At 37.1% G+C, this 15,546-nt stretch overlaps 1 protein-coding gene across 2 annotated transcripts in view; it reads left to right on the forward strand.

Annotated features, from left to right (window-relative positions):
* Positions 1-15,546, forward strand: part of IRAK3 (interleukin 1 receptor associated kinase 3) — a 48,623-nt gene that overhangs the window by 20,044 nt on the left and 13,033 nt on the right. For both annotated transcript variants that reach the window (XM_090273569.1, XM_090273570.1), the window contains exons 4-8: positions 21-75; positions 1,295-1,446; positions 5,130-5,194; positions 9,806-9,920; positions 10,690-10,808. In XM_090273569.1, the coding sequence (XP_090129695.1) occupies positions 21-75; positions 1,295-1,446; positions 5,130-5,194; positions 9,806-9,920; positions 10,690-10,808 (506 nt within the window). The remainder of the gene's footprint in view (positions 1-20; positions 76-1,294; positions 1,447-5,129; positions 5,195-9,805; positions 9,921-10,689; positions 10,809-15,546) is intronic.

Genomic DNA, 15,546 nt, shown 5'->3' on the forward strand with positions numbered 1-15,546 from the left:
ACGTGTATTTCTTCTCTTAGGGAACAGCCAATGTCACAGTGGATAATGTTCTTACTCCTGAACATAATAAACAAGGTAAAACAAACAAACAAAAAATCCCAAATACCCCAATTTCTTTTTAAATCATGCTTTCAGTTAAGTCAACTGAGAGGGAGAAAGATCTAATAAATATGTTAACTGTTCAGTAATATGCAGATTCAGGATAAATTTTTCATAGATAACAAAATACTTGCAATTTTGACTGAGACAGTTCTGGTGGATGTTATATTATTATAATATTAAGAATCTATTAGCCAATGAAGAACATAATTGAGGTCTTGGGGGGTTTCATATTTCCTCTTAGTGAAATTTGCTGTTTTTATGTCTCATAGGAAAACATTTAAAAATTATTTTGGGTTTTATATAGTTTTAGAAATTTTCATAGCATTTGCAGAGATTGTTAGAAATGTTCACAGAGCAATTCTGAAAGTCACTATGAAAATCCAGTTATTCTGTAGATCAGCTTTCCTACTTTATTAGCAGAGAGAATAATTTACTTCTACCTAGAAATCATTCTGATAAACTTTAATGGGTATCTGAGACTGCTTTGTCTAAACTTTACTACTAAATTTGATGCTTCTTTGGTTCAAAAGAGATTTAGAAAATTTCAGTCCTTTAAGATTTAACAGTAAGGTCTAAATTAAACATTAAATGTGGAAATATAGCCAAAATTGGGTTCTGAAGGACTTAGCCAAGCTTTTGCCTTTGAATTCGTATTTGGTTACCTTTTCCATGTTCCCTCCCCGTCTCTACTTTAGCATCTTCCTAATTTACTCTGAGCAAATAAGTTAGGCGTTCAGAAGATTTGGCTCACGGAAAATGATTCCATCAGTTGTCCTTGGAGAATATTGTTTAGTCATACATGTCAAGATTTCCCCTTATATAGGTTTTTTTGTTTGTTTGTTTTTACTGGTTTTAGGTTTATAGTTCTAATGACAATGAAACAGAATCTTGGAAAAAATTCCCCAACTATGCTTTTTGGCTGATCTTGTAGGAAAGGTGATAGAATCACAGCGCTGTTACGGAAATATCTAAAAGGCCATCTGCTCTGTGAAATGGTGGGAGCCAGACCTGAGTAAATGTGCAGGGAGCACATGGTGGGCTTCAGTTTTGTTCTTGGGCCTCACCTGACTAACTCTCCACTGGGCTCTGATGTGTTTCTAATATGGAAATCCTGATTCTTTATAATGGTGGCATTGACTCCTTAAAAGAAAACGAAAAGGTAATGTATCTTCTCCCTACTTTCCTTCCTAAGGAATATTGCTTAAATCCTCTATCAGCTTTCAAAACCTCGTAGAAGGAACCAACAACTTCCACAAAGACTTCCTAATTGGAGTAGGGGAGATTTTTGAGGTATACAGAGTGGAGATCCAAAACCAAACCTATGCCATTAAGTTATTTAAACAGGTATGGAAAGAATTAATATCACAGGATATTAATTCCATTTATTTGCTCATATTTCATGTTAGAATGTGTCATTTTTCATCAGGATGTGTATTTGAAAATAAAATTTCATAAATGAAAGTAACATATGTGACCTCAGGTGACTGGAAGAATGACTGAGAAATGAAGCTTGTCTCACAGGAATGTGGAAGTTAATTCCTTCCCACCCCTAGATGTATTGCATGATAAAGACTTTTCTGAGTGGTGGCTGCTCCAGTCTTCATGTTTGTTTGTTTAGGATGGGAAGTGTCTCCTCCAGGCAGCCTCCCAGGCTAAGCCACAGATTGGTATCCTGCGCTACTTTATAAATTGTCTTCTATCAGCTTTCAGGAGTGTGGGGAAAGGGAGGCTTCCAGTAGGAGTGGCAAGGCAATAATCAGAGCAGGAGAGTGGGAGACAGCGGAGAGACTGCAGCCAGTAAAGCAGAAAGGGTACTGAGGAATCTAAGAGATAGGTATGCACCACACGCCCAGAAGAGCTGCTCTTCCTGTTCTTCACTATTGGGCAACAATTAGTAAACATTTTCTAAACTCCTTGTATGGGCTGGGTACTGAGCATGCAAATATGAATAAGGCGTATCCTCAGGTTGCTCACAGCCTTACAGGGGGAAACAGCTGACTACAGAAAAGATTTAAAATGCAGTATGAGAAGTACTTTAGCAGAGCTTTGTCCCAAAGATCATGGGAGCACATAAAATATAACCTGGTGGGGTTGGGGGAGGGGTGTGTATCCAGAACTCAGAAGAGTGCCTGGCACAGAGTAGCCACTCAATAAACATTTCTGCAATTAACAAATGGAAAAGTGGATGAAAAGAAGTGACCTTTCCACTGGGTTTTGAAGGATGAGTAGGATTTTGGCAGTCAGTGAGGGAAGGGGAGTACTTTTGAGGTGGAATAAATAGCAGGTGCAAAGGCCTGGAGGTGCAGGCATGAAAGCAGACATCTTGCCCATGAATAATAGATCATTCAGTTGAGTAAAGGTTCATGTGGGGGTGGGAGGGTAGTGGCAGAAGGTGATACTACAAAGGTAGGTTATGTTCATGGATGACTTTTAAGAGGGAGAGTGAAAAGACTGGATCCGTGTTTTTAAAACATAACTTTGATTACAGGTTAGAGGATGCGCAGAAAGTGGGCAGGAGCATTGGGGCAAAGGTGGCAAGAACTTAGACTGCAGGTGAAAAGAACTGGTAGAGGGGTATTTCAGATGTGTAAATTAAGAAAGGGATAGGGCTTAAACCAACATTCTCAACCCTAATATTAGAAACACCTCAGGAGCTTAGTGTCTGGCGAGGTCAGGGAAGTGGCAGCGGTGGCAGGAATCAGTATTTTAAAAAAGCTTCCCAGGTGATTCACAGGGAGCCCATGTTGAGAACCCCTGCTGTAAGGCAGGGCAGAGACAATGGGGATGGCGAGGAGAAGGTATGTCTGAGAGATGAGATGAATGGACGAAGTATTGTGATCTGTTAAATAAGGCTGGGGAAAGAAGGGAGAGGAGGGAGGATCTAAGGTGAATCCTAGTTCGCAGCTGAGATTACAGGAACTTAAAAAATAATTATTATCATGCGAAAAAATAAATAAAATAAAATAAATTATTAGCCTGATTTCTTTATTTTCTCAAATGGCGTTGTGCCCACTAATTCTAAGATTCCTGATAAGATGAATCATCTAATAAAGAAATGAAACTAACTGCTGGTAAAACCACTCAACAAAGAGAATGTGGTTATTCTAGAGGTGGCCTAACTGAAGCCTATTTCTTGGGGCCATTGTGTCTCTAGCCCCATTTATACATTCTCTTTTAGTTGCACCCCAGGACCACCTCCCCAAAGGTTCCATCCATCTACCTTCCTCCTCCATCTGCAGCTACCACCAACTCACACTCCTTTTTGGGAGTTTTCTTTCCAGGACTCTGGCTTCAGAATGAAATATCTTTGCCTCTAGATCCTGTCCCTTCACTTCCTCCTTCTTTGATTGCCTCTGATCCCTCCAGGACAGTTTTGCTGTCCCTCCTATGTGTAGTCACAGGACTGTAGCGTTGTATCATAGTATTGACTTCTTCATTCTTCTCTCCCAGTAGACTAGATGGTTTTCTTTAAAGGATTCCTATTTATCTTTGTATCCAGTGCTTCATTATAGGGCTTGAATCATAGCAGTTGCTCAATAAATATTTGTCGAACAACGAAATGAATGACAAATATGCCTTTTTTATTAATCTAGTTGCTAATCTCTAGAAGTAAACCCACAGGAGGTAACAGAGGTACCAAAAACTAGAGACTGTACAAAGTCCTGCACACATTCATACAAACACAACCACACATACGTTCATTAGAAAGACAAGATAATTTAATGAAGCTTGAGCCACAGAGCATTTTGTAAAAAGGGATGTGGTTTTGTAAAATTGGAGGTTAAGTTCAATAACCTTTTGTAGAGGGACTGCAGTGGGTAGAGGTGCTAGATGTATTAGACAGGTGCATCCAACACCTGCAGAGCTTGCCATTCTGATTCAGCACATCTGGGCAGGGGTCTGAAATGCAGCATTTCTCACCAGCTCTGGGTGAAGCTGATGTTCCTCATGTACAGACTACACTTTGAATAGCAAGAATGCTAAGTTAGCACAAACACAAAAACTAACCTCTTCATTTTTGAGATTAAGAAAACTATGACCCTGAGGTTAAGTGACAAAAATTCACAGATAGGGAGTGTTAGAAATGTGCCTGAGATCCAATCTACTTGGATTGCACGGCAATTTTTTTTTTTTAATATAAATTCTCATACAGATGTCTTTGAAAATGATTTGTCAGCCTGGTTTATTGTCTCTGACTTCCTAAATTAACTTGGAAAACAGCTTCCAGAATTCTTGTTGAATTTCTCCCCCTGTATTCCTGAGGACAGAGAGCTCTGAAAATTCTGCCCTGTCTAGCAATTTGCAAATGATAGAAACTTACAGCTGAACAGACCTAGGAGCACACTTAATTTAACTCTTTTATGGTAGAAGTTAGGAACTGAGATACGGAGACGTGCAATGACATAAGGTGTATGAAGCCATTGGCAGCATTGCCAGGTACAGACTAGGTGCTCAATACAGTATTATTGAACTCATTAATTTATTCAATAAATATTTTTCAGACACATGGCTAGCTTCTGAAGTATCTTTGAAGTAAGGAGTTATATTTTTGATTTGCTTAGTAAGTCCCGCTTTTCAAAATTAATACAGAGGTAAACTTGAACTAACATATTCAAATGACCCAAGTCATAAATACCAAATTAGTGAAGTCACATCTAACCAGAATACAGCAATCACAAACAGGATTCTTTATGAGATCAAGTGGGGAATTTATAAATGCCATGAAGTTTTCTTTGAATATAATAATATTTTTTAATTTAAAAAAAGGTGGAAGAGTTTGAATATAAAATATGGCAGCATGATACATTGCATGAAAAACTTTTAATTTAATAACTTGGTTCTTAATCTGGGGTTAATGGATGTTTGAAAATCTGATTAAATATAAGGATCCTCTTCCCAGAAAAATGTCGTTACATTTATACCTAAAAGTTCATCTAATTTTAGGAAGACTATAGGACCTAGGGTAAGAATCCCAGAAATAGAGATCCTTTACTTGATTTTTTCTTGTTTTTCTGTGTGATATTTAGGAGAAAAAAGTACAGTATAAGAAACAATGGAAGAAGTTCTTATCTGAACTTGAAGTTCTACTCCTGTAAGTATATTTTGCCTGGAATTTCTTTCTTCATGCATGGTTTTCATTTTTCTGTTCATCTTTGATTCTCTATCATAAAACTTGGTATGGTTGGCATTTAATAAATGTGTTATTAGAACTTTGGATAACTATCTGACATCTGCTTTAGTATATTTCTTAGGATACATTTAAAAATAGGCCATTTACATAATTCACTTGAACATATTTAACAAAAAACTGTCATGGGGAAGTAGGTTAAATCATGTATAACTAACATTACCGAGTGTAAAATTATTCTTAGAACATTAGAATTGTATGTATTTTACCATTTTCTCCTTCCTTAGAGACTTACCAGTCAAGAAACTGTTTTATCAATATAACCATTTTCAGGAAAAGAGTTCTGGACAAAGAAATCAAGTGCTTTGTTATGCACATTATTTTCTGGGAACTTGTTCATGAGCCTGAGAGTCCTTGGGGACAAACTAAAATGATTTCCTTTATATATATATATTCATATATGCAGCTGTGCAGCCTGCCTCATTGAAGGCCTCGAACCCTATAGAGTTCACTCATCACCCTTTACAAATAGAAAATGATCTTTTCCAATGTTTTCTAAACCAATGTGTGACTGGGGGTGGGGTATAAATCTTTCTGCTTCTATACGCAGGACCAGAAATCAAAACAGCAAAGGTTAATTATTAAAACTTAATACATATCATTTAGTCAACAAAAAGCTAAAACAAAAATTGCAATAAGATGTTTATGTTTAAACTTTATTTATTTGCTCATGAATAAGAATAAGTTGAAACATTTTAAAATTCCAAAAGTGCAAAAAAGTAAACCAGGAAAATGATTTCTTTCACTATTATTGTCTGACTGCCCAGCTAACTTTACCAAAGGCAGTTGAGTTTTTAGTTTCTTCTGCATCTTTCCAGAGATAGTTATGGGTAAGCATATATGTATTTTGTTTTCTAATTTTTCTTTTCTCACACAAGAGGTAACATACTTTGTCCATTTTGCTTATTTTAGTATTCCTTTGTGTATTGTACTGTAATTTAATTAAACATTCTTCTACTGTTAGGTTTTTATTTTATAATATTTTATTATTAAAAAGAAATGCTGCAACAAGAAAACCTCTACATGTTATTTCATACTCATTTGAAGTAAAATTGTTACCTGTTATAAATAAAAATATAGAGTTAAATGGTGATATGTATGACATATTACCAAATTGTCCTTCAGTGGAAGTTATACCAATTTATACTTATACCAGTCATATGTAAGAGCACCTGATTCCCCATATTCTTTGCCAACATAGCATTTATTCTTAACTTTTAATTTTTGCGAATAGAGTAGGTAGAAATGGTTTCTCAGTGTAGTTTAAGTTCCTTTTTCTATTATAATTGAATCTTTTTACATATTAAGAGATATGAAATATAACATCTTTTGCCCCATTTTTTATTGGACCATTGTGTGCTTTTCATGATGGTTTATAAGAGCATTTTATATATTAGAGAAAATCAGTCCTGTTTTTATGATATGAGATACAAGTAATTTTTCACCAGATTGTCATTTGCCTTTGCTTATTCTAGTTTTTGCCATGTGGAAATGGTTTTCATGTAGTTGAATTTAATATTTTTCAACTATATTTTCTTTTATGGACTCTGGGCTTTAGTATCATAGTTTAAAAGGTCTCCCCCACTGAGAGGTTATAAAATAATTATTGCCATTTTTCAAGTACTTTTATGATTTTATTTTTTGCATTCATATGTCTTATTCATTTGGATTTATTCAGATAAGGTGCTTATATATTAATTTAGAGAAAATTAACAACTGTATGATGTTGAATATTCCTCATGTGCCTTCATTATTATTTATATTGCAAATATTTATTTACTAAGAATTCTTTATTAATTCTTTAATCCTATGAGGTAATCATAGGATTCTATGTGGTAATCAACTTATCTGTGAGGTAAGTACTGCTCTTATGCCTATTTTACAGATGAGCATATAGAGGTAGATGCTATCTTTTTTTTTTCTTTTAAACAAGATCCAACTTATTTCTTAATCATCTTCAGTCTTAGAGATTTACTTATGAGTAAGTCAGATGCAGCTTTCAATTTTCAGGACATAGTATCTGAGATGTTTGGAGTGGGATTAGGAGAGAAGTACCTCAGTAAATAGACAATTTCAGTAAATTAAGTAATAAGATGAGGAAGTACAGAGCACTGAAGAAACAGGAAAGGGTACCTTGGGTAGGGGGTGGGCCACAGAGTAGGCTTCTTGGAAGAAGTAACATCTAAGCTGAGAACTGAGGATGAGTTTTTGTTTTTTATTTTTTTAAATATCAAACAGACTGCTTAATCCTTGTGCCTTGGATAGAATCATAAGCCTCTTAGAATGTGGCTTCTGAATCTTTTTTTTTTTTTTTTCCCCCTTCTCTTCAAGAAAAGGGAGAGGACCTAATAATTTCTGAGGATCTAGGATTTGACTAAATGTTCAGTCTTTAATTTAATTTTTGTAAGAATCTCAGGACGTAGGTGTTTTACCTACTTCCATAGAGTGGCTGGCTTAAATAATAGAAATTAATTTCTCACAGTTTTGGAGTCTGGGATGTCCAGATGAGGGCACATTTGATTCCTGTGAGGACTCTCTTCCTGGCTTGCAGATGACTACCTTCTTGTTTTGTCTTCATGTGGTGAAGACAGGAAGCAAACTCTGGTTTTTCTTCTCATACGGGCACTAATTCCATCATGAAGACTCCACCCTCATGACCTCATCTAACCCTAATTACCTCACAAAGGCCTTATCATGAAATATCATCACATTGGGGCTTAGGGCTTCAACAAATGGATTGAGGGCGGTGGGCATAATTCAGATCATAGAGACTAAATAACTTGTCCAAGTTTACACAGATGATAAAAAGAAAACCAGAGATTCAAACCCAGGTTTGTCTGTTGTTCAAGTCTGTCTGCTCTACCACATCATGGTAGCTTGCGTCATGTTTTATCTGTAGTAGGAACTCAGAAATATTTATTGAATTGCTTTCTAAAGGTATCTGATCTGCTGATCTTCAGATTTATATAATCTAAAATGCCACTGATTAAAACTTTTTAGTAAAAGGACGGGTGAGATAGAGCCACAGAATTAAAAAACAGCAATCGTTTCCTATGACATTTCCATGTTCCATACCTTGGTAACTTCTAAAGTAACCATTTTTATGGTTGATCAATAATGTTTAAAAATAAGCAAATAGTCATTTCTGCTCTGTGAGCAAGAGAGCAGAGCCATGGCTATGTCTATACAAGGTCTACTATCTGTTGCTTTCCAAAAGATTTCTGTTTCATTAAATTATTTTAAACTGCAGGAAAATCAACCAGCTAGTGGCACATATCAGCTATTTAAGCAATCAGATATACCAACTCAGTTCCTTTTCAGTCCATTGCTTTGCATTTTATAGATATGGACTGAATCAAAATAGGTACAGTGATGTTGTATCACAGTTTTTCATATGTTTAACAATAAAATCTGTGTGTTTGTATATGTGTGTATGTTTGCACACATGCACACACACACTCTTTCTTGAAGAAGGAGGAATAGAAGGACTCAGAAGGGAGTTTCAATCGATTAAATAGTTAGACAGATAGATAATCTCCATATATATATATAGATATATATATATATCTATATATATATGTGATATATAGTAAAGTTTTGCTATTGGAGAAACAAATAATAGGCCTTTATAAATAGAAGCATTCTTTAAAAAATTCCTTTATCTGTTTTAATATCTCCAAGCACGCCTACAACATAGTAGGTATTCATAAATAATTAATGAGTCAAACTGAATTCACAGTATGTGTGAATTTCAAATGTTTTATATTTTATAGTTGTTACCTTGGTTCCTTTGGTTTTCCCAGTAATGACACATGCTTTCAAGAAATAGAGTTTTTAAGGAAAGGAGCCTGAAACATGTATCTTACACTGACAGAGAATTCCATGATTTAAAAATCAGTGATATGTTTTGCATCATCTAACCTTACTAGTCACATGGATTATAGATAACCTACAAGCTTTGTGAAGACATTAGGTATCTCTTTTACCTGTGTGACTGATGCCTGGTACACTGCCTGCATATTAGCTTTCAAGCTTTCAATAAACAGATGAATGAAAACAAGTCTTCTGTACTCTTCTATTGTGGTAACTTACATGTATCTACCTAAAGCAATGACATGGATTTCAGTTACATTATCTTTATTTATTTAATAAATAAGTTATATTGGGTTTTATGCTGATAAAATAAGCTAATATTGAATATTGTTATCTATTTGTTGTAAAGTAGCCAACACCCCAAATCTTAAGAATTCTTCACTTTATTAAAATTTCTCTCTTATATTTGGATATTTTATTTGTATTTGTATGGTCACAATCAGTCAAATAGTGGCTAGCATTTGTTAGAACACTTTTGACCAATTTGGAAAGCAAATCTGGGTCATGTGTCCAATGAAATTACTTCTCCTTTGGCCAAATTTATATTCTGCTTTAGACCTATTCCCCATCCCCAAACCAGAGTGTTTTTTATTTCCTATTTGAATAAGCAATTTGATGGATTTAAGTATCTTCTGTTTCAAGATATCATCATCCAAACATACTGGAGTTGGCTGCATATTTTACAGAGAGTGAGAAGTTCTGCCTGGTTTATCCATATATGAGAAATGGATCACTTTTTGACAGATTACAGTGTGTAGTAAGTCATTTCCATTACTCTGCTTGCTACTTTGATTCCCTGGAGCCCCTGGGGAACTGCTGAACCCTTCGGTGAGAGCTGGGAGATCAGTGTAGGTTTCCCGAGGAGGTAGAGGACTCTTCCATAAATTAATTTCTTACTCTTAGAAGGTTGAATGAATACCTGAGTTACTATGTGTTGTGCAATATGGTGGCCAAAGAATTTACTGGGTCCTTACTCCTTACTGATTCTACATCTCAAATGAGTGTACATCTACTACCCTTATTTCTAAGATAATTTCTATTTGTGTAACTTTACCAAGTTACCACCCTTCAATACAAAGAATAGACGTGAAAGTGATTCAGACTCCTTAAAGAGAAGGAGAGTGAACAAATGCCATGATTTCTCATAAGATATTTTTGAAATATAAGTTAAAAAATGGATTCACATATGTTAAGTTTCAGTTAAGGTAAGAATAAAACCAAATTATCCTCAATTACTTACACTATTGTGCCACATATTACTTAATGAACTTTTAAACATAATTACCTCAATATCCACATTTTGATTAAGCTACTATTAACATTATTAGGCATTTTCATTGCTTACAAAGACCTAGACCCTCCCTGGGGGTAAAAGATACCCTATCTTGAATTAAAAACATGTTATAATAAATGCACCACATCCCACCTCACCATCAGCTTCTATTCTGGCATACTTCTGTGTAATGAATACACACATGGTTTTTACTCAGAAAGTGCAACTAAACCAACTACTGTTGTCTTTTTAGGGTAACACAGCCCCACTCTCTTGGCACACTCGAATCAGTGTATTAATAGGAACAGCCAAAGCCGTTCAGTACCTGCACAACACCGACCCGTGCTCGGTCATCTGTGGCAGTATATCAAGGTAAATTATCCCATAGCTTTAGGTTACACTTACCAGCCCCCTCTCATCATTGCAGGTGAGTCAGACTTCATGCTATTTTCCGTCTGTAAGTCCCTGGCATATATGTGTATATTAAAAATGCTCATCTAAGTATTTCAAATCTTACCTTTTTATAAATAAAGACAGATCTACCAAATTTAAAAAACTATATTTATGCTGCCAAAGGGAGAGTTTATTTTATCTTAGGGAATTATTAATGAATAATGTAAGATATACAGTTTTGTGTATTCTATTAATTATACCTGATAGTAAACTGTTAACTGAACTTGTATTAATCTCACTTAAAAAAAAAAAAAGAGGCTAAAGGAAAGGTTAAGTGACTTATACGGGGATTCCTAACAAGATAACAGTAGTAAATAACAACTAAAATTCTTTGTCCTTGAGTCTCCAGTGTCTTGCTGATTCCACTGAGCCTGCTGCCTTGTAGCTGTATGTATTCATATGTGACAAGCTGAGCAGCAACTCCTGTCTTCATTTTTGAGACATGAGAAAATTAGAAGCAACACCTTCCATCTTTTTTCTTCTTCAGTACACATAGGAATCATTCAGAGAGTAGATAGCCTGAGGAAAACTTCCCTGGTGAATTTTTCCTGTGTGCTCTTCATCTTGAACTTGTCCAAAAGTAGCTAAATATGCCACTGGTAGACAGCAGAGAAGACCAGATTTAAAAGGCTGCTTCCTCTTCTGAACCATCTCCTAGTATCTTGAAGAAAGCTTCTAGTGTGCTTTTGAGTTAGAAGAAGAGGGACTGATTGCTTACTTCTTTGTTTGGCTGGTGAAATGAACTCCATATGGAAAGACTAGATTTTCATTTAGTTCATTTAGGAGTGGGGGTAACCACTCATAGATGTCTGCTCCTGTCGCAATGTGGTAATTTATGAACTGCTAGTGGCTCCATACGTCAGCATAAAGTTGGTGCATGCTCACAGCACCTGAGACATAGACAGACAGTGGAGGTCTCAGAGGTGGGTGGTCTCAGCCACTGGGGTTGATTCCAAAGGGCCGAGGTGGCTACTCGCAACCTAAAATGGTCCTCTTTCCACCCAGTTCTAAATGAGCTCTGCCCAGCAGGTGCTCAAATATGTTTTAGCTGAGCAACTAACTAAATATTCTTCCCTTGGTTTAAACTTAAAATGAACATGAGCTTATTTTCAAGCCCAAGCATTAATACATGAATTTAATTAATTTTCCTTTTGTGTGTCTAAGTTGATCAAATTCTTTCCTGAAAGCACAGCTTGATAGGAAAGGTGGGTAAGAAGAGAGACAGTGTTGAGATTTGGTATGTGATGGGAGAAGGGGACAGGGAAGGCCACCGACTGAAGCAAAGGGAACATCGGGGTGGAGGGATACACATCCAGGCCCCCTGCTGTACAAAGTTTCCCACCCCGAATACTAGGTGAGGAGATTTGGGTGTGCCCCTCCAGCATCTCATTCCTGGATTAGGTTAGAGCACACACCGTGTACCCCGATTTCTGTTTTCCCACTAGTGCTTGGTGTCTTCAGGCAAGTTCCCAGGAAATAGGCTCAGAGGCGGAGATTTGCCTGCAGGAGATTTTTAAGGGTGTGCTCTCAGGAACAATAAATGTCAAGGAGGAAAGGAGGAAGGCAGAATTGGTTGGAGAAGCTGGGCTGGGATACTGTCATAGAGACCTTGGCTGATGCCATGGGGACTGCTGAAGTTGGGGTGACCCCTGAAAAGTATCCTAAAGTGAGGCAAGGCACTCAGGTTTTAGTACCCCTTCATCTGACTGGCCCTGAGAGTGGCTGTGACTTTGCAGGGCAGCTCCCTCCTTCCAGAGACAGATCCCAGGTCAGGGCTTAGCTGTGGTCCATCATTAGCCCCCATCCCTACCTGTGGAGCGAGTACCCCCCTGGATCCTGAAGGAGGGACCTGGTCCACACCATTGCATCTACCACAGTTACGCAGGAAGATCTGACTGGACGCAACTCTGCAAAATGTGACCAAGTGATTCTTCTTTTTTGTGTACTTTCCTTCCTGCCTCTTTTCATCCTTTTCCTGTTAGTTCAGTAGATGACTTTTGCTTAAAATGTGATTCTGAGCAAATTGCTTTACATAGCTAAGCCTCAGTTTTTCCTCTGCAAAATGCTAATAAAAGAACAATAGCTTCTATCTTAGGGTAAAATGACAAAGTATGTATAGTGCCTGGCAAAGAGTACGTACTCCTCAAATGGTAGCTCCTGTTGTAATTGGTCAAGAAGTGGTAGAAATAGCAGTGGGAGAAGCTAAGAGATCTGATGGCTAATCAGCCTTTTTCCTTCTCACTTTTTTACTTACTGTCTTAATTCATTCAGGATTCTATAACCACAAGACTGTCAGGTGGGTGGCTTGTAAACAGCGCACATTTACTTCTCACAGTTCTGAAAGCTGGGAGGTCCAGGATCATGATGCCGGCCTGTTCTTTGTGAGGTCTCCCACTCTCCGTTCACAGACAGTCATCTTTTCTCCATGTCTTCACATGGCTGAAGGGCCAAGGGATCGCTGCGGCCTCTTTATAAGGCACTAATTCCTTTCGTGCGGGCTCTACCTTCACAACCTAATCATCCCCAAAGGTCTACCTCCTAATTCACATGGTTTCAACATACGAATCTGGGTTAGACTAAACATTCAGTCCATAGCACTTTACTTTCATCGTCAACTTATTGTGTTTGAAAAGTGGACCCATGAACTAAGATCTATTTTAAGAAAAATCACTTCTGTGTTAATTAACATATTGAATGTTTTAAAAAATAACATTCTATTTTTTAATTTATTTTTTATTTTATTTATTGATTTGAGAGAAAGAGAGGCATTAATTCATTGTTCCACTTATTTAGGCACTCATTTGTTGCTTCTTGTCTGTGCCCTGACCAGAGATCAAACCTGCAACCTTGGCGTTTCAGGACAACCTCTAACCAACTGAGCCACCCAGCCAGGGCCTACATTTATTTTAGTTCGCAAATATTTATAGAATATCTGTTGTGTGCAGAGCATTGTATTAGGTCACAGTGGGGGAAGACAATGATCATAGTCTTGTCCTTGAAGATTTAACCTGGTGACCAGAGAGATAACACAAACGCAATATATACAGTACAACACTAACTAGACCCAGTACATGGTTGGTCTGAGAAGGGTTTTCTTCTATTTAGGTAGTTACAAGCCAAGTCTTTGAGGGCATAAGTCATGGCAGTGGATTAGTTGAAAGAAGGGAAACGAGAATATTCCCAGGAGAGGTAATAATATGTTCAAGGGAACAGAGTAAAGAATTGCCAAGCATATAATGAAAGCAAGACATACTGATTGATTGGAGTGGAAAGAATAAGGTTAGAATAAGGAAAGATAAGACTAGAGAAAGGAGTAAGGAATGTGGTCAGGGGTGGATAGGGGCTTGAATGCTAACTAGGCTGAGGACCTATATTTGATAAGCGAGGCTCTCTTTCAAGGGACTCGGAGGCTTCTATGGGGTATTGGTGGCAACAGAAAGGTTCTGGAATCTCTTAGGTGACATCACAGTTTTAAAGGAAGCCATTTATTCCAGGCCAATATCCCAGGTACTTGTTTGGATGTGCTGAACTATAAAATTATTTAAATAACAGTGCTAGGTGAGTTTCCAATGGATAATAGGAATATCGAGTACTGAAAGATACCTGACCAAAGACAGGGAATTTCATGGAAGAGGCAGGGTTTAAACTTGAAATGCAGCTAGCAACATATTTTATTTTTCTAGTTGGTGAAGGGGCTGCCAATTGTTGCCTTTCTGGGTTTTCCAAAGGGTTCAAAGACTCAACACAACCATCTATAGACTATGCCCACCCAGGCGTGTGTCTGGGTGTGGAGTTCTGAGGCCATGGGCATTCATTGAGAATTGTGGTTTCACAAGTGGGCAGCAGTGTGCTCCTCTCTGTTCCAGAGCAAATCAGCTTCTTTCACAGCCACTGAAATCTTGGACTTTCATCTAAGCCTGCCGGCAAAGATGTTAATTAGTGCGAACGATCGCAGTAGATTTTCCTTCTTCCTTTGGTGATGGGCACACCTCTTCTCTGGAAACTGGAATGAGACCAACTCATTTCATTTAAGGCACTGAGCATCTGTCAGATGGTAACGACATTCAATCCCCAATAGTCTTGGCCAAACGTGAGTTGGCTGACCTAGATTACCCTCCCGAATCTCTCTTAAATGAATCCTTCACTTTGCTCTAAATGTGGGTCTCCCTGATTCTTGGTTCTGCTACGCATATGTACAGCCTAGTGCTTTTAGGAGGTCTTCAATCCCTACTCTTCTGCCTTTGTCACATTAATTTTTAATTCTTTATAAGGAAAGGGAGCTTCTAGGAGATATGTCATTTTATTGCACAACAGTGATAATTGCCTGAAAAAAAGAAAAAGGACATTTCAAAACATTTTAAACAGTGATCTTTTGATGAGTAAGTCAGGTCCCTGTATTTGTTGGAGTGAGAAATGAAGGATATTGTTACCTTTATTTTCTTTTCTGCCTCAGACTGAAGAATCCCAGAAAAGTTTATTGCACGTCATTTGGGATTATTAAATCATGTTTTAATAGTATGAAGTAACATGAAACAATGGTCGTAAAGTTAGATTAAGTGAAAAAAAGCCAATATGAAGTAGTATAGAGTACATGATTATAACTTTGTGGTACTACAAGTTTATGAATTAAAAAATAAGTCAAAAGTAAAACAAGAAT

The sequence above is a fragment of the Furipterus horrens genome, unplaced genomic scaffold, assembly GCF_987537825.1.
Source record: "Furipterus horrens unplaced genomic scaffold, mFurHor1.1.pri manual_scaffold_4, whole genome shotgun sequence".
In the NCBI taxonomy this organism is placed as follows: domain Eukaryota; kingdom Metazoa; phylum Chordata; class Mammalia; order Chiroptera; family Furipteridae; genus Furipterus; species Furipterus horrens.